Consider the following 27,111-nt stretch of genomic DNA (forward strand, 5'->3'; position numbering starts at 1 on the left):
CCCTTGATTTAAATTCAACACTTTTCACTATATATCCGAGCATTTTATTGACCTTTTTTTATAGCTTCCCCACATTGCCTAGAAGAAGACATTTCCGAGTCAACATAAAATCCTAGATAATTTTCATAGATTCCTTCTTCAATTTCAGTACCTCCCATATGATATTTACAATGCACATTTTTATTGCCTGCGTGCAGTACTTTACACTTTTCTCTATTAAATGTCATTTGCCATGTGTCTGCCCAGTTGTGAATGCTGTCTAGATCATTTTGAATGACCTTTGCTGCTGCAACAGTGTTTGACACTCCCCCTAATTTAACAAGTTTGCTTACTATACCAGAATCTAAGCAATGTAGATTAGGAATAGCAGAGGACCTAATACTGATCCCTGTGGTACACTACTGGTTACTTCGCTCTATTTTGAAGTTTCTCCTCTAATCAGTACTTTCTGTTTTCTACATGTTAACCACTCCCCGATCCACGTGCATGCATTTCCTTGAATCCCTACTGTGTTCAGTTTGAGAATTAATCTTTTATGTGGAACTTTGTCAAAAGCTTTCTGGAAATCTAAATAATCCATGTCATATGCTTTGCAATTATCCACTGTCGATGTTGCATCCTTAAAAAAATCAAGCAGGTTAGTTAGACACGATCTCCCTTTCCTAAAACCATGCTGACTGGGATACTGTTACCATATAGGTAATTTTACATTTTGGATCTTATTGTACTTTCCATAAGTTTACATATAATAGAAGTCAGGTTTTTTGGTCTGTAGTTACCTGGTTCGGTTTTGATTCCCTTTTTGTGGATCGGTATTTAGTTTGCAATTCTCCAGTCTGTCGGTACAACCCCTGTGTCAAGAGACTGTTGCATGATCTTGGTTAGCGGTTTGTAAATAACTTCTTTCATTTCTTTGAGTACTATTGGGAGGATCTCATCCGGCCCAGGGGATTTGTTTATTTTAAGAGCTCCTAGTCCCTTTAACACTTCTGCCTCTGTTATGCTAAAGTTATTTAAAACTGGATAGGAACAGGTCGACATGTTGTCCGTATCCTGCTTTGTAAAAACCTGTGAAAAGTAATCATTTAATATATTTGCTATTTTTTTCTCTTCATCTATGATTTTGCCATTTGTATCTCTGAGACATTTTACTTCCTCCTTGAATGTTCTCTTGCTGTTATACTGTTGGATAAAGGTTTTGGAATTGGTTTTAGCCCCCTTAGCAATGTTCATTTTTATCTCTCTCTTGGCTTTTCTAACTTCCTTTTTGACTTGTGTTTGCAGTTCCAAGTACTCTTTCTGTGTACTTTGTTTTTGGTCCCTTTTAAACGCTCTGTAAAGTGCCTTTTTTTTCTCTGAATATTTTTTTTAATTGATCTATTAAACCATTTTGGCCATTTTGTTTTAGATTTAGATTTGTCTACTTTTGGAATGTAATTGTTTTGCGCCTCTAGTACTACATTTTTAAAAAACAGCCATCCTTTCTCTGTGGATGTTTTCTCTATTTTACTCCAATCTACTTCTATTAGTCTCTGCTTCATACCTTCATAGTTTGCCTTTTTAAAATTGTAAACCTTAGCTTTAGTCGTTACCTTTTGGGTTTTAAAAAGCACTTCAGATGAAACCATGTTGTGGTCTGAGTTTGCCAATGGCTCTCTGACCTCTGTTTTAGTTATTCTGTCTTCGTTATTTGAAAAGACTAAATCAAGGTATGCTCACCCTTGTGTCAGGGGAAAAAAAATATTTTGCAGAAACAAGTCTCCTGAAACACTTCCTCAAGGTAGCTAGTCTTCACTAACCTTAAATAAAAATAAATTGCATTGTTCAGATCTTTAGAACAGTTTGTTGATCTGTTGAAATCCTGTGCTGAGTTTTAGGGTAACATTTTGTTGAGGTAACATTATACAGTATGTAAAATAAGCAGTGTGAAAAAAAAGAAAGGTCCAATTAACAAAATATATATTAAAAGCTTTTTTAATACTGCAGTATAAAAACAATAATATGAATGCATATGAAGAAAAAGAAACCCAGGATACCCCATTCAATTTAACAAGCTGCATCGCTGCCTGTGTTCTGTGTTTCTTATCATGTTATCTTGTGCTGGGGGAAGGGCAGGCTCTATCAGTGTAAAATACATGGATTTCGAAGCTGGAGTAGCGTGTCCTTAGGGCATTGTGAAAGCTGTCAGATGCAACAGGAGCAATAGTGGGGAGGTGTTGAAAGTGACCCTTAACTCACTATAAATACTGATGTGAGAGAAAAAGATGTAGAAAATGTATCATGCTTTTTAACTGTTTCATTAGAAATACTAGGATTACATGTGAAATCAATACACTAGATGATTGATAATATCAAGTATTGAATCAAATTGAATCTGAGAACCGTGGAGAATGAAACAAAAAACTTTAATATTTTGTCACAAGCAGCATGGTCTGTCCAGCCTTTGTCTGCATTTCAGGAATGCATTGGTAGTCCTGGTTTGATGAGTGAATTGCTAGTCTGTGTTTGAGGAATGCATTGCTAGTTCTGATTTGAAGAATGCATTGCTAGTCCTGGTTTGAAGAATGTATTGAAGTCCTGGTTTGAGGAATGCATTGCTGGTCCGTGTTTGAAGAATGCATTGCTAGTCCGTGTTTTAAGAATGCATTGCTAGTCCGTGTTTGAGGAATGCATTCCTAGTCCTGGTTTGAGGACTGCATTCCTGGTTTGAAGAATGCATTACTAGTCCGTGTTTGAAGAATGCATTACTAGTCCGTGTTTGAAGAATGCATTGCTAGTCCGTGTTTGAAGAATGCATTGCTAGTCTGGTTTGAAGAATGCATTGAAGTCCTGGCTTGAGGAATGCATTGAAGTCCTGGCTTGAGGAATGCATTGAAGTCCTGGCTTGAGGAATGCATTGAAGTCCTGGCTTGAGGAATGCATTGAAGTCCTGGCTTGAGGAATGCATTGAAGTCCTGGCTTGAGGAATGCATTGCTAGTCTGGTTTGAAGAATGCATTGAAGTCCTGGTTTGAGGAATGCATTGCTAGTCTGGTTTGAAGAATGCATTGAAGTCCTGGCTTGAGGAATGCATTGAAGTCCTGGCTTGAGGAATGCATTGCTAGTCTGGTTTGAAGAATGCATTGAAGTCCTGGCTTGAGGAATGCATTGAAGTCCTGGCTTGAGGAATGCATTGAAGTCCTGGCTTGAGGAATGCATTGAAGTCCTGGCTTGAGGAATGCATTGAAGTCCTGGCTTGAGGAATGCATTGCGAGTCCGTGTTTGAAGAATGCATTGAAGTCCTGGCTTGAGGAATGCATTGCGAGTCCAGTTGAGGAGGTTTGTTATGTCTGTGGTTCTGTTCCCTGTCTCGTCCCTCCTTCCAATATTATTCTGTACAGTTTGAATTCAGAAAATCCTGTAGTTTTTTCAGTTCTATGTCAAATTCTAGGGCAGAGGTCTTTCACTTGGATAAACCTGTGAGAAACAGCATCTGAAAGCAGCCCTGGAGTGCTGATAATGAGAACTGACATGGCCACCCAGCTGTGTTTATTCATGACCTTATACCTTTGTTAGCTCTTGCGAGAAATTCCTGTCTTACCGTAACAGTATTACTGGATAGTTCGGCACTCTACAGAGACTCTAACTGAGCCCTGGGGCTGGCAAGCTGGCAGAGACGGAGCGAACAGCATACTGGATTTATTGCTACAGTACATCTTTTTAACGCTCTAAATATAACATGTATGTATATGTGTGTGTGCGCGTGTGTCTAATTATAATCATAAATCGCATATCAGAAATTCCAGTCCTTCTTATCCTATGTACAGATGTCATCCAGTGTATAGAACACCAACCTAATTGCAATGTTCAAACATCTAAACAAATGCAATAGGTCCAATGCAGTGTGTTCCAATTTCTGTGCTTGTGAGAAGGCTGCCTTTTGCTGCTTTCCATTCCCATGAGGTAGAGCTCTCCATTGAGACAAATGGGGCCCATTAAGCACTTACTGCAATGCTAGTAATAAGAAAATAAACTTAAAAAAAAAAAATATATATATATATATATATATATATATATATATATATATATATATATATATATATATATATATATATATATATATATAAGAACAAAGAAAAAAGAAAAGGGTATTTCAGGTACTTAAAAAGGTAGAATAACTGATTACAAATCAATTATCAGGACGTTTCGGACTACAAGTCCTTCATCGGCTGAATACAAAAAAACACTGAATACAAAAAATCTCTGTTTTTTTGTATTCAGCCGATGAAGGACTTGTAGTCCGAAACGTCCTGATAATTGATTTGTAATCAGTTATTCTACCTTTTTAAGTACTTGAAATATCCTTTTCTTTTTTTCTTTTTTCTTATTGATCATTCTGGTACACAGCAGTTTTCCTTTTTCTCAAACTTTACATATATATATATATATATATATATATATATATATATATATATATATATATATATATATAACAAACACAGTGACCAGAAATCTTATTCAAGATTAAAGACATTGAAAAAGACTTCTAGGGGAAATATTTGTCATTGAATTGGTAAGTTCTTTTAGTATTGTTTCATAGTTATGGTTAGGGTTGTTTTTTTTCCATAGGTATTTCAAGATGTTTCACGATTAAACATAATATTTATTAAGTGGAGAAAAAATAACGTTTCACATTCAAAAGGTGTAATTGTCTTGAGTTATTATACAGCAAATGTTCCTAAATATGTCGGTGCTTACCTGAAAAACAGTAAATGCTAAATTGTAGATTATTTAGTTTTCAATGTCCGCCTTTTAAAGACATTCTATTTTCACCATCAGCGTATTATCAAACAAAATAAAAAAAATTAATAAATGTGAAAATAACATCAGACACGTGAAATGTCCCCTTCGTGTGCTGGACAGAGCGATCTCCAGCAGAAATATTTCTGATCTGTGATGCAGCGGGTGTCTTTTTCGTTAAACACATTTTAAAGAAATGGAGCAGCTCTATGCATGGTGTTCAGTCATTTACCGGAAGCAAACTAAATCGGCTGCCGGGTTCCTAATGCAGTGGAACAGATAAGTCAAACAGCTGCGTTGTGGTACAATTGTTACAAACACACAAACAGGTTGAGGAGCTTTTACAAGTGCACAGTAGTTGGGTGCATTCAATCAGATGTGTAAATTCATGCGGGGGTGGGGGATGGCATTCTATCAAGTTGAGAATAAAACAGTTGTTGAAATCTAATTGTTTGACTACACGTAGAAATGACTTCACAATAACTTCAAGCACAGCATCTCTCGTCTTCACATGTAGTGAGAAATGTTTTGTTGCTTAAGGCATTTTCAGTTCATAGTTGATTCAAGACCGAGCAGTAACTGATAAAATGGACCTTTTTTATTTCATTTCATTTGTTTATTGATGATGTTTGGCCACAAGTGCAGGAAATGGCAGGACCTGCCCCTGTTGTAACAGTAATAGCGTTCTACCTCCCCACTCTCTTACTCTGTCTGTACAGACACCTTTGTTTATTCATCAGTACGGATTTTGAGGTTGTAAATTAGGAGCGCTGAGTTTATTGAAGGAGACCAAGCTGCATCAGGAAAGGCGACAGGTTCCTGTTTGTTTTCCAAGGTGCTTTAATGAAGCCGGTGTATTTATCCCTCCTATTGGGGAACACTAGACTCTTATGACATCATCAATTTGGGGGCGGGGCTGGGCGGGGTGCTGTCTTTTAACCTCAGTGTAATGAAACAGCTGACAAATAGCCTGCATTTTTGTGTACAGTGTCATTGACCATGCTGTTATAAACCTACTACCCACACTGAACTGTCTACAGGGCAAGTTTCTTTACTCTCTTTGCATATTTAGTAAGTAACAATGTTTGGTTGTTTCTGCACACAACTGCCTACTCAAGCAATCAATCAATCAAATTTATTTTGTATAGCGCCTTTCACGCCAAGGCATCCCAAAGCGCTTCAAATTACAAATAAATATACTATACAATAATGTAATATAATATAATATACAATAAAATATCAAAAAACACCCAAAAACAAATGGGAAAAAAAAGAATACAAAATTCTAAAACATGCCATCCCCATCTACAAAAAGGCCTCTGCATAAAGATGTGTTTTAAGCTTTGATTTAAATGCATTTATTGAGTCAGCTTTACGGGTTTCAATTGGAAGATTGTTCCATAATACAGGTGCATATTGACTAAAGGCTCTTCCACCACAAGAGCTGCGTTTTATCATTGTAGTCACCAGAAGCCCAGCATCAGCAGATCTTAGCTAGCGTCCAGGGACATAAGGTAAAAGCATATAATTAATGTAAGCAGGGCCTTTTCCAGAGACAGCCTTAAATGTCATTAATAAAATTTTAAAAATAACTCTGTACTCCACCGGAACCAATGCAAGAGGGCAAGAACAGGTGTAATATGTTCAAATCTTTTTGCACCTGTCAGAATTCGTGCAGCTATATTCTGAACCTGTTTTAAGCGATTGATTAGTTTACAAGGTAGACCAGCCAATAGGGCGTTACAGTAGTCCAGACGGGATGAAACAAACGCATGAATTAAAATTTCTACGTCAGATTCCGTTCCGCAAATGATAATACGCAGACTTCACTACAGTTGAAATGTGATGCTGAAAACTAAGAGTAGAATCAAATAAGACTCTGAGACTTTTCACAGCTTGCGAAGAGCTAATGGGGGGGCTGCCAAAGGTCATTGGTTGTGGGATTTTATTTAATGCTGTTTTAGAGCTAATTAAAAGAAATTCAGTTTTATTTATATTTAACTGCAATTTTTTTTTGACATCCAAGCCACAAATTGATGTGGAGAGGTTAAGCAGGACCGCAGCCAGGAGAGTAATGTGCAGTCATGGCAATAGTTTTCTCAAGGCGATCAAGAAGAAGTGTTTGATCAGTGGTGTCAAATGCAGCAGATATATCCAAAAAGACAATCCCTGATAACAGCCCCTCATCTGCATTCAGCAGGATGTCATTAACACCTTTTATGAGTGCAGACTCTATACTATGTTGTTTCCGAAAGACAGATTGAAATTTTTCAGAGATTATTAGAAGAAGAAGAATTAGACCTGGAAGAATTTAGGGCTAATCTGTTATCAAGAAGGTGTTTTTTCCACATTTCTTTGTGAACAACAAGACCTGATCGCTTTCACTGGCGCTCCAGTTTTCTACCAGTTGTTTTTAGAGCCCTAAGCTCATCATTGAACCAAGGGGTAGAACGTCTTATTTTAATAATTCCAGTTTTAATTGGGGCAATATGGTTAATTGTGTTTGTCAAATTCAGATTGTAAAGTGCCACGGCATCATCAACATTACTCTGTACTACATTTACTAATAGTGAAGAGGCAAGACAATCATTAAAGACCCCTGGATCTAAAAGACTCTGTGTATGTTAAGTAATATCCTTAGTTCTACATGTCAAGCTGGAATATCTCAGGAATGAGTTCCATGTCCAGTTTGTGACCCAGGATTCCTCTGGCTGAACAGCAGGAAGTTGGATCTGTTTGTTCACTCTCTGTCTAGACAATGTGACAAGCAAGCATTTTGAGTTCACAGGACTGTTCTGTATGTCAAAACCCAGCGCGGGCACATACTGTACAGAGGGTCCTTATAATCCTATAATAGAATTGATGGTGAAATGCAGTCTGGAACATGTGGATCACTTAACTGTGTAAATGGAACGTATAAGTACAATTTTAGTAATACTTTATATAAATCACATTAGATGCTGTATTTTATAGAGCACTGATTTAATAAGTAACAGTCTAATATAACCAAGATTCAACAGGCCCTTTTATATCAACTGAAATCAAAATAGGGAGAAAACTGTCCAGAGTGACAATCACAGTATTGATTTTGGCAGAGTGCAGTATCATACAAGAGGTAGTTTTTTTCAAGCTCATTAGAAGAATGTGCTCTACAGAATGCTGTGTTCAATGTGAGGAGAGTGAAAGGGCATTAGAAGAATGTGCTCAACGTAATCTCATTTAGCGATGGTGCCCATCCATGAAGGCTCTGGTGCATTGTAGTACGACTGGAGTTATGCATCCCTAGCCAAAGGCTTATGATTTGAATCAGGTCTGTCTCTGAAGGTTTTGCTGAGTCCTCGACATGCATTTAATCCAATGAGTTCTGCTCTTGGAAAGTCTGGCTGAGCCCTCGACATGCATTTAATCCAATGAGTTCTGCTCTTGGAAAGTCTAGCTGAGCCCTTGACATACATTTAATCCAATGAGTTCTGCTCTTGGAAAGTCTGGCTGAGCCCTCGACATGCATAATCCAATGAGTTCTGCTCTTGGAAAGTCTGGCTGAGCCCTCGACATGCATTTAATCCAATGAGTTCTGCTCTTGGAAAGTCTAGCTGAGCCCTTGACATACATTTAATCCAATGAGTTCTGCTCTTGGAAAGTCTGGCTGAGCCCTCGACATGCATTTAATCCAATTAGTTCTGCTCTTGGAAAGTCTAGCTGAGCCCTTGACATACATTTAATCCAATGAGTTCTGCTCTTGGAAAGTCTGGCTGAGCCCTCGTCATGCTTTCATGTTTCAGTAGCTTTCACTTTATAGTCGTTTCATGTGAGCTCGTCTCTTTACAGTCTAGAGCGTCAAGCCTTGAGCTGACTGCACCTTGATTAACACATTATACTAGATTGCACACTTAACTGTGTGTGGCTGAACTGAGCCAACTTCACTTTTAAATATGGGTGATTACTTTCACAGAGCAGTCTCACAGAGAGCTTGCATTAGAAAACCCACATTTCCATTTGTAGGTGTTTACAAACAGCAAGGAAGGTTCACTCATGCTGTATTTCATGTACTGAAGTTTCTTCACCCTACAAAAAAAGCATTGTGTTTGAGAGTGCAAATTGTAGCAGAGCGAAGGTCTGTTTATGTGGGAAGCCAGCTGAGGCAGTTTGCTGTGTAATTGAAACGTGTCTGTGTTGGTTTTCTTTTGACGTTGCAGAGTACATTGAGCTGCTGTAGAGAGCGTGTGTGTTTGTGTGTTTGACACCTCAGTGGTTTATGAATGAGACACTACGTCAGGTTTGTGTGTGGAAATCCCTGGCAGGCATGCAATTCCGGAATTAGTGAACTGAGAGCTCATGACCTTCCCTAATGGGATGTAAAAAAGAAATGCATTCCATGCTCTGCTCTCCTCTGGCACAAGAAAAAGTGTTCTAATTCAGCAGGATGCTTCAGTGTTGCCTTGAGATGCATTCATCTCTGAAGCAGGAATCCATTTCTCCATCACTGACACCTACTTATTACTTTGTGTTTTTTTTACCTTGAGGCCACTATTAACGTTCACTGCATCCTCTTGAGTTCCTGTTGGACAACAATAGTCACAGCAGGATGCAACAGTTATCGAATGGATGGCATCTGGAGTTTCTTTCATGTAGAGCTGAGCACTCAACAGAGCATCGCTGTACTGTCTACAGCTTGCCAGCTCTTTATAACCCGATAGCAACCGAATCTACAAACTACTTCTCAAACTTCTGCTTTTAGTGCTATAAATCATGCTTCAGCAGCAATCTTAGATTCATAGCGCCCTACACACCAGCAAGTCCAAATAGAAACTGCAGTTCTCCATGTAGCTGAAAAGCTCACTTATGACTGTGCTGTACTTCCTCAGTGACTGGCAGGATAGCTGTCTCTTGATGTGACATGAAAGTGAACCTTATTATGACTGGCAAGCAGAAGCAGACAGACACGTACTGTAGAGCTGTGGCTGTAGCACTGCAACAATAAATGCAGAGAGATTCAGTGCCCAGGATTGCTTATTGCTTGAAATTAGAATTGAACCAAGATAAAGGGATTCATTCTCTGTCAGAGGCGGGCGCGCTGCTGTCAGCTGGAGAAGCATGTCAGAATAGTGCGTGGTGCTGGATTTATGGATCCCTTCTGCCATTAAACAAAACAAGTTTGTCCCTGTCACCAGAAAAGGTCCCTGACCTTGTGTTTGTGTTAATATAAATGAATGATTCTGTATCGTTAATTATGCCAGCTGGTTGCATGGGAGATTTTACTTTGTCATGACAGCACAATTGTACTTTCTGTTGGCAGCCAGCTGAGCTGCTTCTGAATTGAGGCCAGTTTGGATATGAGGTTTGGCACAGAGTTCTGTATGCGCTAGTCCATGCCCTCCAGAAATATACGGCTTCTTAACCCCTTTGCTGCTGAAATAATTATCTATGTTATTTCTGAAGGAACATTTGTACTGTAGTCTTCCTCGTGTACTGTTGCTATTTTCACCATATATTCAACAGCACAGCTTTAGCCTTTCTTATTCTTGGTACCTAAGCATGTAGCGTCTGCTGCAGAAGTGTCAGACAGACAATGTGAGGATCTCCAAGCCTCTACCTCTATCTTTCTTAACGGAACCAAAAGGCCACATCCAACAAGTCAGCAAAGTTGTGGAAAGATGGGCCAGCTGAGAGAATTCAAATACTGAGCTTAAGATTTTAATCCGTTAATTACAACACACACAGACCTACCTGAGTGTTAGGGTTAGGACCGTAGAAGAAATGCATTCAGGGCAATTCAGTTAATTTTTCAACCCTTGATGTTGTTGAAAAAAACGTATTGCCTTCAGAGTGTCATCGACAATCTCGTCATCAAAACGTTCACTGCATCGGGAGCCATTAGGAAAACAGCGCACAGGGTAAGTTGTAAACGCTGTGGTACCGTAGTATAGTTTTTCCATTGGCTTGTCTTTCTACACCAGGTAAAGAGCATGGCCCGTCTTTCTACACCTATGCCAGCAAGTCTTTATGCAACAGAAAATGACGGTATAATTGCACTGTATAGAAAAAGGTTTAAGGCAATATGTTAGTTGGTGTTGACGTGCATCTTTGCATTATGCAGAGGTAGTCTGCCCATCGTGCGCACCTTCTCTTCAGTGATGACAGTAAGGTAATACTCTGCTCCTTCTCTTCAGTGATCACAGTAAGGTAATACTCTGCACCTTCTCTTCAGTGATGACAGTAAGTTAATACTCTTTCTCGCTCTGTTTTCCAGGACCTATCTGGTTCCATCGATGACTTGCCCACAGGAACCGAAGCCGCTGTGAGCTCTGCTGTCAGTACCTCGGGCTCCACAAGCAGTCAGGGGGAGCAGAGCAACCCAGCGCAGTCTCCCTTCTCTCCCCATGCCTCCCCTCACCTCTCCAGCATGCGCAGCGGCCCCTCCCCCTCCCCAGTGGGCTCTCCCGTCGGGAGCAACCAGTCCAGGTCTGGTCCCATCTCCCCTGCGAGTATTCCAGGTACGCTCTCCCCTTGGGCTTACAGCTGAACACTCGCAAACTACCGTATGGCATAGTGCAAAGGAGTCTATAAAAGAAAAAAACAAATTAAATGGTTTCTCAGATACAAGCAGGTTCTAGATGAGTCAGACGCAGTCTTCTAGCTCACTGTGGAGTGTGACTCATTCAAAGGAAAGGAAGAACAGGGATGCATGTCATGTCTCATGCAGGAAGGATGGTGCTCCACTGACCCTTTATCACTATACAGCGGGTTGGATTAAAGCTCAGAGAAGTGCCTAAAGAGATTGTAGCGCTGGTTATTTTTAGCATATTACTCAATATGCAACACTTTTTAGCAATGTTATTTAGTCGCTGACTGTTGTCAGTAAAGCTTAGTTTACTACAGACACAAATTATTAAAAAAATAGAAAAAAACACCTACAAAGTTTTTCATCTGCAGGTGCAGTTTGGGGAACTTTCATTTTGTGTGTCACTGGTAATAAGGTAATAATTAAGGGGATACAATTAAAACATGAAGGGTGAATGGAAATACAAAACAATATGCAGCTGTTACTGATCAATTAAAACATGAAGGATCAATGGAAATACAAAGCAATATGCAGCTTTTACTGGTCAATTAACATGAAGGATGAATGGAAATACATCCTTAAAAGACCTTTGGCACTATATTAGTGTTGTATGATGGGTTCGTACATGGTAAAACACATCAGTTTTTAACCTCTTTTATTCATCCCAATCCAGAACAACTCTTAAGTAACATGTATGTGTAACAGTTACAGTCAGAGCTACATTTCATCTTTTATTTGAGACTCAACAGTCCGCAGAGTATTATGAATTCACAAATGCCATTCCACTTATTTGTGGAAGTTCTATTACACCAGCTCTTAAAAGGTGTCCCAATGTGTCTTCTAACAATAACAAAACTCAGCTTTCCACCTGCCAATGTGGCTTCATCTAGCAATAACAAGACTCAGCTTTCCACCTGCCAATGTGGCTTCATCTAGCAATAACGAGAGTCAGCTTTCCACCTGCCAATGTGGCTTCATCTAGCAATAACGAGAGTCAGCTTTCCACCTGCCAATGTGGCTTCATCTAGCAATAACAAGAGTCAGCTTTCCACCTGCCAATGTGGCTTCATCTAGCAATAATGAGAGTCAGCTTTCCATCTGCCAATGTGGCTTCATCTAGCAATAACGAGAGTCAGCTTTCCACCTGCCAATGTGGCTTCATCTAGCAATAACAAGAGTCAGCTTTCCACCTGCCAATGTGGCTTCATCTAGCAATAACAAGAGCCAGCTTTCCACCTGCCAATGTGGCTTCATCTAGCAATAACAAGAGTCAGCTTTCCACCTGCCAATGTGGCTTCATCTAGCAATAATGAGAGTCAGCTTTCCATCTGCCAATGTGGCTTCATCTAGCAATAACGAGAGTCAGCTTTCCACCTGCCAATGTGGCTTCATCTAGCAATAACAAGAGTCAGCTTTCCACCTGCCAATGTGGCTTCATCTAGCAATAACAAGAGCCAGCTTTCCATCTGCCAATGTGGCTTCATCTAGCAATAACGAGAGTCAGCTTTCCACCTGCCAATGTGGCTTCATCTAGCAATAACGAGAGTCAGCTTTCCACCTGCCAATGTGGCTTCATCTAGCAATAACAAGAGTCAGCTTTCCATCTTCCAATGTGGCTTCATCTAGCAATAACAAGAGTCAGCTTTCCACCTGCCAATGTGGCTTCATCTAGCAATAACAAGACTCAGCTTTCCACCTGCCAATGTGGCTTCATCTAGCAATAACAAGAGTCAGCTTTCCACCTGCCAATGTGGCTTCATCTAGCAATAACGAGAGTCAGCTTTCCACCTGCCAATGTGGCTTCATCTAGCAATAACAAGAGTCAGCTTTCCACCTGCCAATGTGGCTTCATCTAGCAATAACAAGAGTCAGCTTTCCATCTGCCAATGTGGCTTCATCTAGCAATAACAAGAGTCAGCTTTCCATCTGCCAATGTGGCTTCATCTAGCAATAACGAGAGTCAGCTTTCCACCTGCCAATGTGGCTTCATCTAGCAATAACAAGACTCAGCTTTCCACCTGCCAATGTGGCTTCATCTAGCAATAACAAGACTCAGCTTTCCACCTGCCAATGTGGCTTCATCTAGCAATAACGAGTCAGCTTTCCATCTGCCAATGTGGCTTCATCTAGCAATAACAAGAGTCAGCTTTCCATCTGCCAATGTGGCTTCATCTAGCAATAACGAGAGTCAGCTTTCCACCTGCCAATGTGGCTTCATCTAGCAATAACAAGAGTCAGCTTTCCATCTGCCAATGTGGCTTCATCTAGCAATAACAAGAGTCAGCTTTCCACCTGCCAATGTGGCTTCATCTAGCAATAACAAGAGTCAGCTTTCAACCTGCCAATGTGGCTTCATCTAGCAATAACGAGAGTCAGCTTTCCATCTGCCAATGTGGCTTCATCTAGCAATAACGAGAGTCAGCTTTCCACCTGCATGTGGCTTCATCTAGCAATAACAAGACTCAGCTTTCCATCTTCCAATGTGGCTTCATCTAGCAATAACAAGAGTCAGCTTTCCACCTGCCAATGTGGCTTCATCTAGCAATAACAAGACTCAGCTTTCCATCTTCCAATGTGGCTTCATCTAGCAATAACGAGAGTCAGCTTTCCACCTGCCAATGTGGCTTCATCTAGCAATAACAAGAGTCAGCTTTCCATCTGCCAATGTGGCTTCATCTAGCAATAACGAGAGTCAGCTTTCCACCTGCCAATGTGGCTTCATCTAGCAATAACAAGAGTCAGCTTTCCACCTGCCAATGTGGCTTCATCTAGCAATAACAAGAGTGAGCTTTCCACCTGCCAATGTGGCTTCATCTAGCAATAACGAGAGTCAGCTTTCCATCTGCCAATGTGGCTTCATCTAGCAATAACAAGAGTGAGCTTTCCACCTGCCAATGTGGCTTCATCTAGCAATAACAAGAGTCAGCTTTCCATCTGCCAATGTGGCTTCATCTAGCAATAACAAGAGTCAGCTTTCCATCTTCCAATGTGGCTTCATCTAGCAATAACAAGAGTCAGCTTTCCATCTGCCAATGTGGCTTCATCTAGCAATAACAAGAGTCAGCTTTCCATCTGCCAATGTGGCTTCATCTAGCAATAACGAGAGTCAGCTTTCCACCTGCCAATGTGGCTTCATCTAGCAATAACGAGTCAGCTTTCCATCTGCCAATGTGGCTTCATCTAGCAATAACAAGAGTCAGCTTTCCATCTTCCAATGTGGCTTCATCTAGCAATAATGAGAGTCAGCTTTCCACCTGCCAATGTGGCTTCATCTAGCAATAACAAGAGTCAGCTTTCCATCTGCCAATGTGGCTTCATCTAGCAATAACAAGAGTCAGCTTTCCATCTTCCAATGTGGCTTCATCTAGCAATAATGAGAGTCAGCTTTCCACCTGCCAATGTGGCTTCATCTAGCAATAACAAGAGTCAGCTTTCCATCTGCCAATGTGGCTTCATCTAGCAATAACAAGAGTCAGCTTTCCATCTTCCAATGTGGCTTCATCTAGCAATAACAAGAGTCAGCTTTCCATCTGCCAATGTGGCTTCATCTAGCAATAACAAGAGTCAGCTTTCCACCTGCCAATGTGGCTTCATCTAGCAATAACAAGAGTCAGCTTTCCACCTGCCAATGTGGCTTCATCTAGCAATAACAAGAGTGAGCTTTCCACCTGCCAATGTGGCTTCATCTAGCAATAACGAGAGTCAGCTTTCCATCTGCCAATGTGGCTTCATCTAGCAATAACAAGAGTGAGCTTTCCACCTGCCAATGTGGCTTCATCTAGCAATAACAAGAGTCAGCTTTCCATCTGCCAATGTGGCTTCATCTAGCAATAACAAGAGTCAGCTTTCCATCTTCCAATGTGGCTTCATCTAGCAATAACAAGAGTCAGCTTTCCATCTGCCAATGTGGCTTCATCTAGCAATAACAAGAGTCAGCTTTCCACCTGCCAATGTGGCTTCATCTAGCAATAACGAGAGTCAGCTCTCCACCTGCCAATATGGCTTCATCTAGCAATAACGAGTCAGCTTTCCATCTGCCAATGTGGCTTCATCTAGCAATAACAAGAGTCAGCTTTCCATCTGCCAATGTGGCTTCATCTAGCAATAACAAGAGTCAGCTTTCCATCTGCCAATGTGGCTTCATCTAGCAATAACAAGAGCCAGCTTTCCACCTGCCAATGTGGCTTCCTCAAGCACGCTAAATGCCAAACTTGAATGATGCAGACCATTCAGGATTCAAGAAGCTTAGAAAAAAGAAACAGACCCTTTCTGTCCACACTGAAACACATTATTATTAGCTTATTTAGCAGACGCCTTTATCCAAGGCGACTTGCAGAGACTAGGGTGTGTGAACTACGCATCAGCTGCAGAGTCACTTACAATTACGTCTCACCTGAAAGACGGAGGCTGTGTGGTCCAGTGGGTAAAGAAAAAGGGCTTGTAACCAGGAGGTCCCCGGTTCAAATCCCACCTCAGCCACTGATCCATTGTGTGACCCTGAGGAAGTCACTTAACCTCCCTGTGCTCCGTCTTTCGGGTGAGAGGTAATTGTAAGTGACTCTGCAGCTGATGCATAGTTCACACACCCTAGTCTCTGTAAGTCGCCTTGGATAAAGGCGTCTGCTAAATAAACAAAACATAATAATTAAATGCATACTGTAACCCAATATAGACACCTCTGTTTTACCATCAGCAGGAAAGCACCCAGTGAATTGATTTTCCTGATTGGCTAGATTTGTGCCAGTCAGTGCAATCACATGTTCAACCTGCAGTGCTTCAAGACATTGAGGGAGTGAAGAATCTGCTTCAGGATAGTAGCACTGTCACAAGAATCTGCTTTAGGATAGTAGCACTGTCACAAGAATCTGCTTTAGGATAGTAGCACTGTCACAAGAATCTGCTTTAGGATAGTAACACTGTCACAAGAATCTGCTTTAGGATAGTAACACTGTCACAAGAATCTGCTTTAGGATAGTAACACTGTCACAAGAATCTGCTTTAGGATAGTAACACTGTCACAAGAATCTGCTTTAGGATAGTAACACTGTCACAAGAATCTGCTTTAGGATAGTAACACTGTCACAAGAATCTGCTTTAGGATAGTAACACTGTCACAAGAATCTGCTTTAGGATAGTAACACTGTCACAAGAATCTGCTTTAGGATAGTAACACTGTCACAAGAATCTGCTTTAGGATAGTAGCACTGTCACAAGAATCTGCTTTAGGATAGTAGCACTGTCACAAGAATCTGCTTTAGGATAGTAACACTGTCACAAGAATCTGCTTTAGGATAGTAGCACTGTCACAAGAATCTGCTTTAGGATAGTAGCACTGTCACAAGAATCTGCTTTAGGATAGTAGCACTGTCACAAGAATCTGCTTTAGGATAGTAACACTGTCACAAGAATCTGCTTTAGGATAGTAACACTGTCACAAGAATCTGCTTTAGGATAGTAACACTGTCACAAGAATCTGCTTTAGGATAGTAACACTGTCACAAGAATCTGCTTTAGGATATAACATTGTCACATCCACTTAGGGTCCTGGAACACTGAACTTTCCCAGGAACTTGTCAGTAATATGAACCTTTTCTATACCGAGATTAGAAGATTAGAAGAAGCTGATTCTTTCTAACTTTTACAATCACTGGCAATTAGCGTTTTCAAACGGGGGGCGGGGGAGTAAAGGGGTCCCCATGTGTAACGGGCATGTTTTTATCTCCTGCTGGCATGGAAAAGGCCACCTTTCCAATGTGGAAGCCTAGTAGAACTCTTGAAGCTTTTGCTCATCCTTGCACTATTGCACTATTATGTCATTGTAGATATGACTTGTTGTAATCCTAACTTATCGTATCCTAGTTCTTATTGTATTTTGGTAGTATTATTTTCACTTACTGTAAACTACATTGCATTTAAATATGAATCTTGCGTTGTAACCCTATAACACCTTTAAGTCACCTTGGATAAATAATAATGGCAATAACCCTAATCCCTCCAAAGCAGTGGAATGGGTTTCTTTCAAACTCTAGGGATTAATTTCCCTTCAAATGATTGTTTGTGTATTCCGTTTATTTAATGTTATTTAAAATGGCTGGCTGTTTTAACCCTGGTTGATATGAGATCCTGTTTGACTCGATAGCACACTGCTTTAATGGATGAAGACACATTCAAGACTTAGAACTTCTCATGTATAAAGCAGTAATGAGGCTTGTTGTGGTTTCTCCTTGGGGATTCAGATTAGCTCCACTTTAATATTAAGATAATTCAGAGATAAAAGAGTTGTTAAGTACACTTATAAACTCCAAGCGGAGAAAAAGCATGCAGTGTCTTAATTTAGCAGTGATGCATTGAAGTTGTTTTTTCATGGTTTATTTCTTTGATGAGCCTGTGTTGAAACATACATGTTGATATGCCAACATACATTAACACTAGAAGGACCGGAGATATACTCACACCCAGAAGCCCTGCAGCAATCTTTCTGATGGCTGTATTTAAAATACTGTAAATAGTCTAACAAAAGGAGAAACAGTTGGATGTAATTCGTTTTTTTTTTTTTTTTAGTACGTCACAAACATCTGAACAACCGAAGCATGCATATATAAAATGTATGAACATTTATTTTACAAATCAAAACAAGAAAATGTAAATAAATAAACATCTGAACAAACATTGGTTTATTATTATTATTATTATTATTATTATTATTATTATTATTATTATTATTATTATTATTATTATTATTATTATTTATCAGATTTCACACTTATCCATTTCAAGAATACATTTCAAGAATCACAGTACAAGTATTAATACAATTAAGAGCAAGATAAAATACAATGATTTCGGTTCTAGCAAGTACAAGTATATGACAAAACACGATTCAATAACGGAGCAGATAACAGTGTCAGTTACATCAGGATATAATTAAATGCAAAATACTACAGATTAAATAACACTTGTGACAGATTACACAAGTAAAGTACAGGATTAAATGCAGTAAAATAGGGAACAGATAAGAGCAAGTAAAGCACATTTAAGGAAGAGTGATAAAGTGTCCAGAGGGAAAAGAGGAGTTCTACAGGTGCTGTCTGAAGAGGTGAGTCTTGAGGAGGCGCCGGAAGGTGGTCAGGGACTGGGCAGTGCTGACATCTGTAGGAAGGTCATTCCACCACTGGGGGGCGAGGGTGGAGAAGAAGCGGGCTGTGGAAGCAGGGGAGCGTAGAGGAGGTACAGCCAGCCTTCTAGTGCAGGAGGAGTGGAGAGGTCGAGTGGGGGTTTAGGGAGAGATGAGGGTCTGGAGGTAGTTGGTTGCAGTCTGGTCAAGGTATCTGTAGGCGAGTACAAGAGTCTTGAACTGGATGCAAGCGGTGATCGGGAGCTAGTGGAATGAGCGTAGCAGTGGAGTTGCGTGGGAGAAGCGAGGCAGAGAGAACACCAGGCGAGCAGCAGAGTTTTGGATGAGCTGGAGTGGACGGGTGGCGGACGAAGGGAGGCCAGCCAGGAGGGAGTTGCAATAGTCTAGGCTGGAGAGTACCAGGGCCTGGACCAGGAGCTGGGTGGCGTAGTTGGTGAGGAAGGGTCGGATTCTTTGTATGTTGCTCAGGAAGAATCGGCAAGTGCGTACCAGAGTGGAGATGTGCTGGGAATAAGACAGGCAGGGGTCCAGGGTGACTCCGAGGTTCTTAGCTGAGGAGGAGGGAGAGAGTGTGGTAGATTCCAGAGGAATGGAGATAGAGAGATCAGAGGAGGGGGTGGAGGAGGAGGTAAAGAAAAGGAGGTCAGACATACAACAGGTTTACAACATACCTATTTATAAAACTGAAATGATAGCAATACATTTTTAACTGCTCAACAGCAATCGGTTTATTATCAGATGAGCAAAAACAACTGAACAACGTAGATAAATAAACTTTTAAAGAAAACATTTTACAGAAGCGCACAGCACAAGAAGTTATATAAAAAAGTCTAATTTATTTTTCTTTCGCTAAAAGGGTATTCCTTTACCATGAGTCTAAGGCTGTTCACAATCGACACAGATAATGCGCTTCTCCACGTCACCTTTCTGCACAGGGCACAGCTGTTCAAAGTTTTATTGAACTTGCCAACCTGGCATTGGCGTCTCTTGTGGCTCTCAGCAGGGTTGCCAGCTTCAGCTGTGGGTACACGCTTGGCAGTCTCCCTCTGTTCCAAATTCTTCTTGTGAAGTTGCTGTGCTAACTGTGCTAACTTGGTAAATTCTTCTCTGTGCATTCTTTGTAAAGTATCCAGGAGCTGATGGCTGCTAGGTCCAATACATTGTAAAATACCTGAACAGACCACCGTCGGGAGCCAGTTTTCACGGAATACTTCTGTGCCATCTGATCCAAAACATCAATTCCATATTTTGTTGCGTTGTAAAACTCCACAGTCTGGTATTTATTTTCACTAGTCCCGATGCTAATTGACTGACCAAAGCAGCGCAGCTGGCAAGCAGATGCCAGCCTTCAAAAGGCTGATTGAAAACAATAGACTGTCAGTCATTCAGTCAGGCAGAGAGTAGAGACTAATCTAATTACAGCTAAACACATTGCGGATTAGTAAATAAAAATAATAAAGTAGAATACCGTTCTGTATAATCACAATACAGTTGTTTTCTGTGTAGCCGTCAATGTGACTGCTCCCGGGGCTTTTAGGTATAATGTAATATATCTCCTTTATTTCTGCACTCCCGCGTTTCATGCTTTGTGAGAATATTTAATACATACGGACAGAAAGGTACATGAACGCGCAGCCCCATATGTGTTACACGAGTGGAGAAAATTACATTTTAAAACCAAAAACCACCAAAATGACTGCCGCAGGGCTTCTAGTGTTAACGTGTGTAAGAATATATTTTAAGAACATAAGAACATAAGAAAGTTTACAAATGAGAGGAGGCCATTCGGCCCATCTTGCTCGTTTGGTTGTTAGTAGCTTATTGATCCCAGAATCTCATCAAGCAGCTTCTTGAAGGATCCCAGGGTGTCAGCTTCAACAACATTACCTGGCAGTTGGTTCCAGACCCTCACAATTCTCAGTGTAAATAAGTGCCTCCTATTTTCTGTTTGGAATGCCCCTTTATCTAATCTCCATTTGTGACCCCTGGTCCTTGTTTCTTTTTTCAGGTCGACATTGTCTATACCTTTTAGGATTTTGAATGCTTGAATCAGATCACCGAGTAGTCTTCTTTGTTCAAGACTGAATAGATTCAATTTTTTCTTTTCATATTTGGATTTGTGCTTCCTACAATGTGAACACATATTGTCTCTTATGTACAGTACATATACAGGTCAGGCCATTTTATTAGCACGCTCTCCCCTTTCAAAGAAATTGGTGTCTAAAAACACACGTCTTAACATTCCAGGGTATCTAAAAACACACGTCTTAACATTCCAGGGTATCTAAAAACACACGTCTTAACATTCCAGGGTATCCAAAAACACACGTCTTAACATTCCAGGGTGTCTAAAAACACACGTCTTAACATTCCAGGGTATCCAAAAACACACGTCTTAACATTCCAGGGTGTCTAAAAACACACGTCTTAACATTCCAGGGTGTCTAAAAACACACGTCTTAACATTCCAGGGTATCTAAAAACACACGTCTTAACATTCCAGGGTATCTAAAAACACACGTCTTAACATTCCAGGGTATCTAAAAACACACGTCTTAACATTCCAGGGTATCTAAAAACACACGTCTTAACATTCCAGGGTATCTAAAAACACACGTCAACATTCCAGGGTATCTAAAAACACACGTCTTAACATTCCAGGGTATCTAAAAACACACGTCTTAACATTCCAGGGTGTCTAAAAACACACGTCTTAACATTCCAGGGTGTCTAAAAACACACGTCTTAACATTCCAAGGTATCTAAAAACACACGTCTTAACATTCCAGGGTATCTAAAAACACATGTCTTAACATTCCAGGGTATTTAAAAACACACGTCTTATCATTCAAATGCATTCCAGGGTATTGCGTTCAGTCTCAAAGGGCAGTAAAGGGCATATTACCTAAACGTCCGAATTGTTTCTGACTCTGTTAATAGTGAAGCCTCTCAGAGTGCACCTGATCAACTCAGACATGCCTGGGCACTGGCCCCAGTCCCAACCCATGGCAACACAAGCGTTCCCAGGAGCTCTTGGGCACCAGCAGCTTGGTCAGGTGGCATATTACAATCCAGACAAAGAGCTTCCTGCGACTGTCTCTATAATCTAACTCTCCCATCCCAAGAAGAGTGGTTGTGATTCAGTGCGTTTCCTAAGCGGTATATAGCTCTGAATATTCGCCTTGCCCAAGTACAATTCTGCTGGATATGGGTTGCTCATTTCATGGAATTAGTCTCTATTACATACAAAGCATTGAGCTGTTGTTTAATACCTGTCAGTTTACAGTTCAAGGTTTCATATACTCTCCATTAATAAAATATGACACCTCATGTGGTGAATTTACTTTGCAGACATATACTGCAAGGGAGGGGTGGGAGTGTTCCTACCACTAATATAAAGAGCACATCCAGTGTATCTAGATATACAGCATGTTCATCCTGATGACACACCACACCTCCTGATTCCTCTTCATTCTTACCTCAGAAATTATTTTAGACATGGTTTATCTGTAAATAAATAATTCAATAAATACTGTGTGTGGTAATAACAAGAAATTGAGCTTTTCAAATGTCTGCCGGTGGCATTTAACATCCCGTTATGGGATGCAATTTTGACTTTCTTAAGCGGGTTTGTGTACAGTAAGCAGTTTATCAGCTCTCACTGGAAATGTTTCCAGCCTCTGAGCTCTGAAAGGTCAGGGGGGGCTGCAGTGAGAGAGCACTGTCGGGAAGGTGCTGCCCACACTCGCTGTTCCTTCATGCTTTACACTAAACTGCTCCTGCTAGTCAATTAGATTGAAAAACACGCCGTTCATTCACCATTAGTCATTTGTTTAGCCGTAACTATAAAATTCTATGACTAACGTTGCAACTAGACTTTCGTAGTTTTTCTTCACACTTTTCACTACTGCCCTGTTGACAAGTCTCTGAATTCCTCTTCTTCATGAAGATCATATGGACACCTGAGTCACTGGAAAAGCATTGCTTGGTTACTGAGGACTGATTTGATGGGAGTTTTAATATAACTCATACTTTCATAAGTCTCTGCTTCTAGATACTGTAACCAATCCCTGCTTTTTCTTTGACTTGTTTTTACAGCGTCTCTGTGTTCCTTTGTGAGGCCTTGCACATGTGAGTGGGTAGAGCACTTCCTTGCACATGTGAGTGGGTAGAGCACTTCCTTGCAGATGTGAGTGGGTGGGGCACTTCCTTGCACATGTGAGTGGGTAGAGCACTTCCTTGCACATGTGAGTGGGTAGAGCACTTCCTTGCACATGTGAGTGGGTAGAGCACTTCCTTGCACATGTGAGTGGGTAGAGCACTTCCTTGCACATGTGAGTGGGTAGAGCACTTCCTTGCACATGTGAGTGGGTAGAGCACTTCCTTGCACATGTGAGTGGGTAGAGCACTTCCTTGCACATGTGAGTGGGTAGAGCACTTCCTTGCACATGTGTGGGTGGGGCACTTCCTTGCACATGTGAGTGGGTAGAGCACTTCCTTGCACATGTGAGTGGGTAGAGCACTTCCTTGCACATGTGAGTGGGTAGAGCACTTCCTTGCACATGTGAGTGGGTAGAGCACTTCCTTGCACATGTGAGTGGGTAGAGCACTTCCTTGCACATGTGAGTGGGTAGAGCACTTCCTTGCACATGTGAGTGGGTAGAGCACTTCCTTGCACATGTGAGTGGGTAGAGCACTTCCTTGCACATGTGAGTGGGTAGAGCACTTCCTTGCACATGTGAGTGGGTAGAGCACTTCCTTGCACATGTGAGTGGGTGGGGCACTGGCTCACTCTTTGCTCACCCTTGGTGCTGTGAAAAACAAGCACTGGAAAATGTTTGTCTAACAGATCAAGGAGACTCTTATTTTGTCTTTAAAAAAATGTTTTACAAGCGGTTAAAGTTATGAAAATAAAGAGTTATGAAAATGTGTTCTTGAAACCCCATGAAAAGATTGTATTTTGCAGTTCAAAAAGACGTTTGCTTTAGTTTCAGCAGCCCCTGCACACTGCAGTCACATGTTCAGCCACAACCTTTAGAAAACAGCACCTTAAAACACTTTCAACATGTTAGTTAAGCTCATTAAATTAATGTGGGTGTAATGTGGAAATGGCAGGCAGGAGCCACTGGCATTAATCCAATTAAAATGTAGTTGACTGGCATTGAACCATCGCATGAAAAAATGAAAAAAGGCCCTAAAAAGAGGATTTATTAAATAGATTAATGGCACTGAAGTATCGCGCAAGTCATACGCTTCGTCGACCAGTCCTGTGAGTGGGAGAGATTCAGCCAGTCATGCTCCTGATGGGCCCTGTCGTTGACTAATGAGGAGCAGAATTAGTTCAGGCATGAGACAAACCAAGTGCCGCCACCCATCCCAAAATGAATTACTCCTTAATAATCCAGATCTGCACGTGTATAGATGGTATGAACCGGGCTTTGTTAATGCCAGCATGCCCTTTCAAACAGGATGTGACACGGGAGTCTGCTCTCACTCCTCCCTGAACGCTTGTCCTTTTAATACGTTACAAAGATGACCTTGCCTCGGTAGGGCAGATTTTAGACTTAATCGGTATTAACTTGCTTGCTACTGGTATATAAGTGAAAAGCAAAAACTGGAAATTTAACAGCTTGTGACAGAGCTGTGAGGAAAAAGAAAACATGTACTGGAATGGGCTGGATTGAATACTTCTAGTGAGAAGAAAACATGTACTGGAATGAGCTGGATTGGATCATTCTAGTGAGAAGAAAACATACTGGAAAGAGCTGGATTGGATACTTCTAGTGAGAATAAAACATACTGGAAAGAGCTGGATTGGATACTTCTAGTGAGAAGAAAACATACTGGAAAGAGCTGGATTGGATCCTTCTAGTGAGAAGAAAACATACTGGAAAGAGCTGGATTGGATCCTTCTAGTGAGAAGAAAACATACTGGAAAGAGCTTGATTGGATCCTTCTAGTGAGAAGAAAACATACTGGAAAGAGCTGGATTGGATCTTCTAGTGAGAGAAGAGGAGAGAGAAGAGGGTGAAAAAGCAAAGATTAGCTTGAATGGTCTTTATCTTTATCTTTCCCCATTCATCTGTTTTGTATCACCTGTCATTTCCACTCACCCACATGGACTCTGTGTCTTTTGAAGTGATATAGTGCGATTGTGTCTTTGTAGGTCCTTCCCTCCAGCAGTGATAGACCTGTTTATGCCTGGAATGATGTCTACAGTACTCAAATGTATCATTTGGGAACCTCCAAATGACACTCAATATCATTTTAACACAATGACATTTGGCAATTTGTAATGCAGATGGTTTACTAAATCTAGTTGCTTTCAAAAATGAATGTTAACCTAAATCAAACATAATTTCATTATAATTATCTCCCTAATTTACAGAACCTCATGTTAAATAAAGCAGAGGTCCCATTCTAAGGCTGAAATAAATGAGCGTTGCATATGGCACTTGTTGCTGTTTTAATTATTTGGATACATTTCTTCCCAATTTGGAGCCGATATCTTTGGCACGCATTCTGAATGATGAGCCTCATTGGCTGACAGTGTGGATGTAGACCTGTATGTTATCATATCTCAATAGCACATGAAGATGGAGACCTGCATGTTATCATCTCTCAATAGCACATGAAGATGGAGACCTGTATGTTATCATCTCTCAACAGCACATGAAGATGGAGACCTGTATGTTATCATCTCTCAATAGCACATGAAGATGGAGACCTGTATGTTATCATCTCTCAATAGCACATGAAGATGGAGGCCTGTATGTTATCATCTCTCAATAGCACATGAAGATGGAGACCTGTATTATTATTATTATTTATTTCTTAGCAGACGCCCTTATCCAGGGCGACTTACAATCGCAAGCAAATACAAATACATTCAAGTGTTACAATATAAGTCATACAATAAGAACAAGAAATACAATAATTCTCAAGTGTGACAAACCACAATTCAATAATACAGCAGATAATAGTGAAAGTTACATCAGGATATGATTAAATAGTGATAGTTACATCAGGATATGATTAAGTACAAAATACTACAGATTAAACACTTGGCAGATTACAATATTCTGAGGTACAGGATTAAATGCAGTAAAATAGGGGGCGGATAAGAGCAAAATAAAGCATATTTAAATGAAGGGTGATAGTGTCCCAGGATACAACAGAGGAGTTCTACAGGTGCTGTTTGAAGAGGTGAGTCTTAAGGAGGCGCCGGAATGTGGTCAGGGACTGGGCAGTCCTGACATCTGTAGGAAGGTCGTTCCACCACTGCGGAGCAAGGGTGGAGAAGGAGCGGGCTCGGGAGGCAGGGGAGCGTAGCGGAGGTAGAGCCAGTCTTCTAGTGCAGGCGGAGCGGAGAGGTCGAGTGGGGGTGTAGGGAGAGATGAGGGTCTGGAGGTAGCTGGGTGCAGTCTGATCAAGGCATCTGTAGGCTAGTATGTTATCATCTCTCAATAGCACATGAAGATGGTGACGTTTGGACCAATTTAGTAGAGATTGTGTAATCCCCAGTGCTCTATGAACCAGCCACATGGTGAATAGACTTATACATACAGCTGTAATCTATGATTCTTCACTGTGGGTATCAAACAATAAAAAAGAACCATTTTGTGGCAGTCACTTTGCAGAGAGTTAGGCCTCCACATGTTAGGACTCAAACTGGGAGCAGAAACAGTAAAATAACCCTCAACGCAGCACACCAGTTAACCAGGTCCGGTCTCATTGTATCATTGGTGTGAATTATTCCCTTACAGTAAAGCACTGCTTCTATTTCATTAGTTTTAGTTGGATTTTCTTAGTGCTGGAAGAGTCCAGGGCTCAAGTCACGTGATGAACTGTAACGAGCTGCAGTGACACCTCAAGTCACATGATGAACTGTAACGAGCTGCAGTGACACCTCAAGTCACATGATGAACAATAATGAGCTGCAGTGACACCTCAAGTCATGTGATGAACTGTAACGAGCTGCAGTGACACCTCAAGTCATGTGATGAACTGTAACGAGCTGCAGTGACACCTCAAGTCATGTGATGAACTGTAACGAGCTGCAGTGACACCTCAAGTCACATGATGAACAATAATGAGCTGCAGTGACACCTCAAGTCATGTGATGAACTATAACGAGCTGCAGTGACACCTCAAGTCACATGATGAACAATAATGAGCTGCAGTGACACCTCAAGTCATGTGATGAACTATAACGAGCTGCAGTGACACCTCAAGTCATGTGATGAACTATAACGAGCTGCAGTGACACCTCAAGTCATGTGATGAACAATAATGAGCTGCAGTGACACCTCAAGTCATGTGATGAACTATAACGAGCTGCAGTGACACCTCAAGTCACATGATGAACAATAATGAGCTGCAGTGACACCTCAAGTCATGTGATGAACTATAACGAGCTGCAGTGACACCTCAAGTCATGTGATGAACTGTAACGAGCTGCAGTGACACCTCAAGTCATGTGATGAACTGTAACGAGCTGCAGTGACACCTCAAGTCATGTGATGAACTATAATGAGCTGCAGTGACACCTCAAGTCACATGATGAACTGTAACGAGCTGCAGTGACACCTCAAGTCACATGATGAACTGTAACGAGCTGCAGTGACACCTCAAGT

At 40.9% G+C, this 27,111-nt stretch overlaps 1 protein-coding gene across 1 annotated transcript in view; it reads left to right on the top strand.

The window, feature by feature from the left end:
* The window catches only part of LOC117410998 (AT-rich interactive domain-containing protein 1B-like), a 245,014-nt gene that overhangs the window by 154,987 nt on the left and 62,916 nt on the right, over nt 1-27,111 (top strand). Inside the window, exon 5 of the mRNA XM_034017988.3 lies at nt 11,029-11,272. Within this exon, the coding sequence (XP_033873879.3) occupies nt 11,029-11,272 (244 nt within the window). The remainder of the gene's footprint in view (nt 1-11,028; nt 11,273-27,111) is intronic.

This window comes from Acipenser ruthenus, chromosome 6 (assembly GCF_902713425.1).
Source record: "Acipenser ruthenus chromosome 6, fAciRut3.2 maternal haplotype, whole genome shotgun sequence".
Lineage (NCBI taxonomy): Eukaryota > Metazoa > Chordata > Actinopteri > Acipenseriformes > Acipenseridae > Acipenser > Acipenser ruthenus.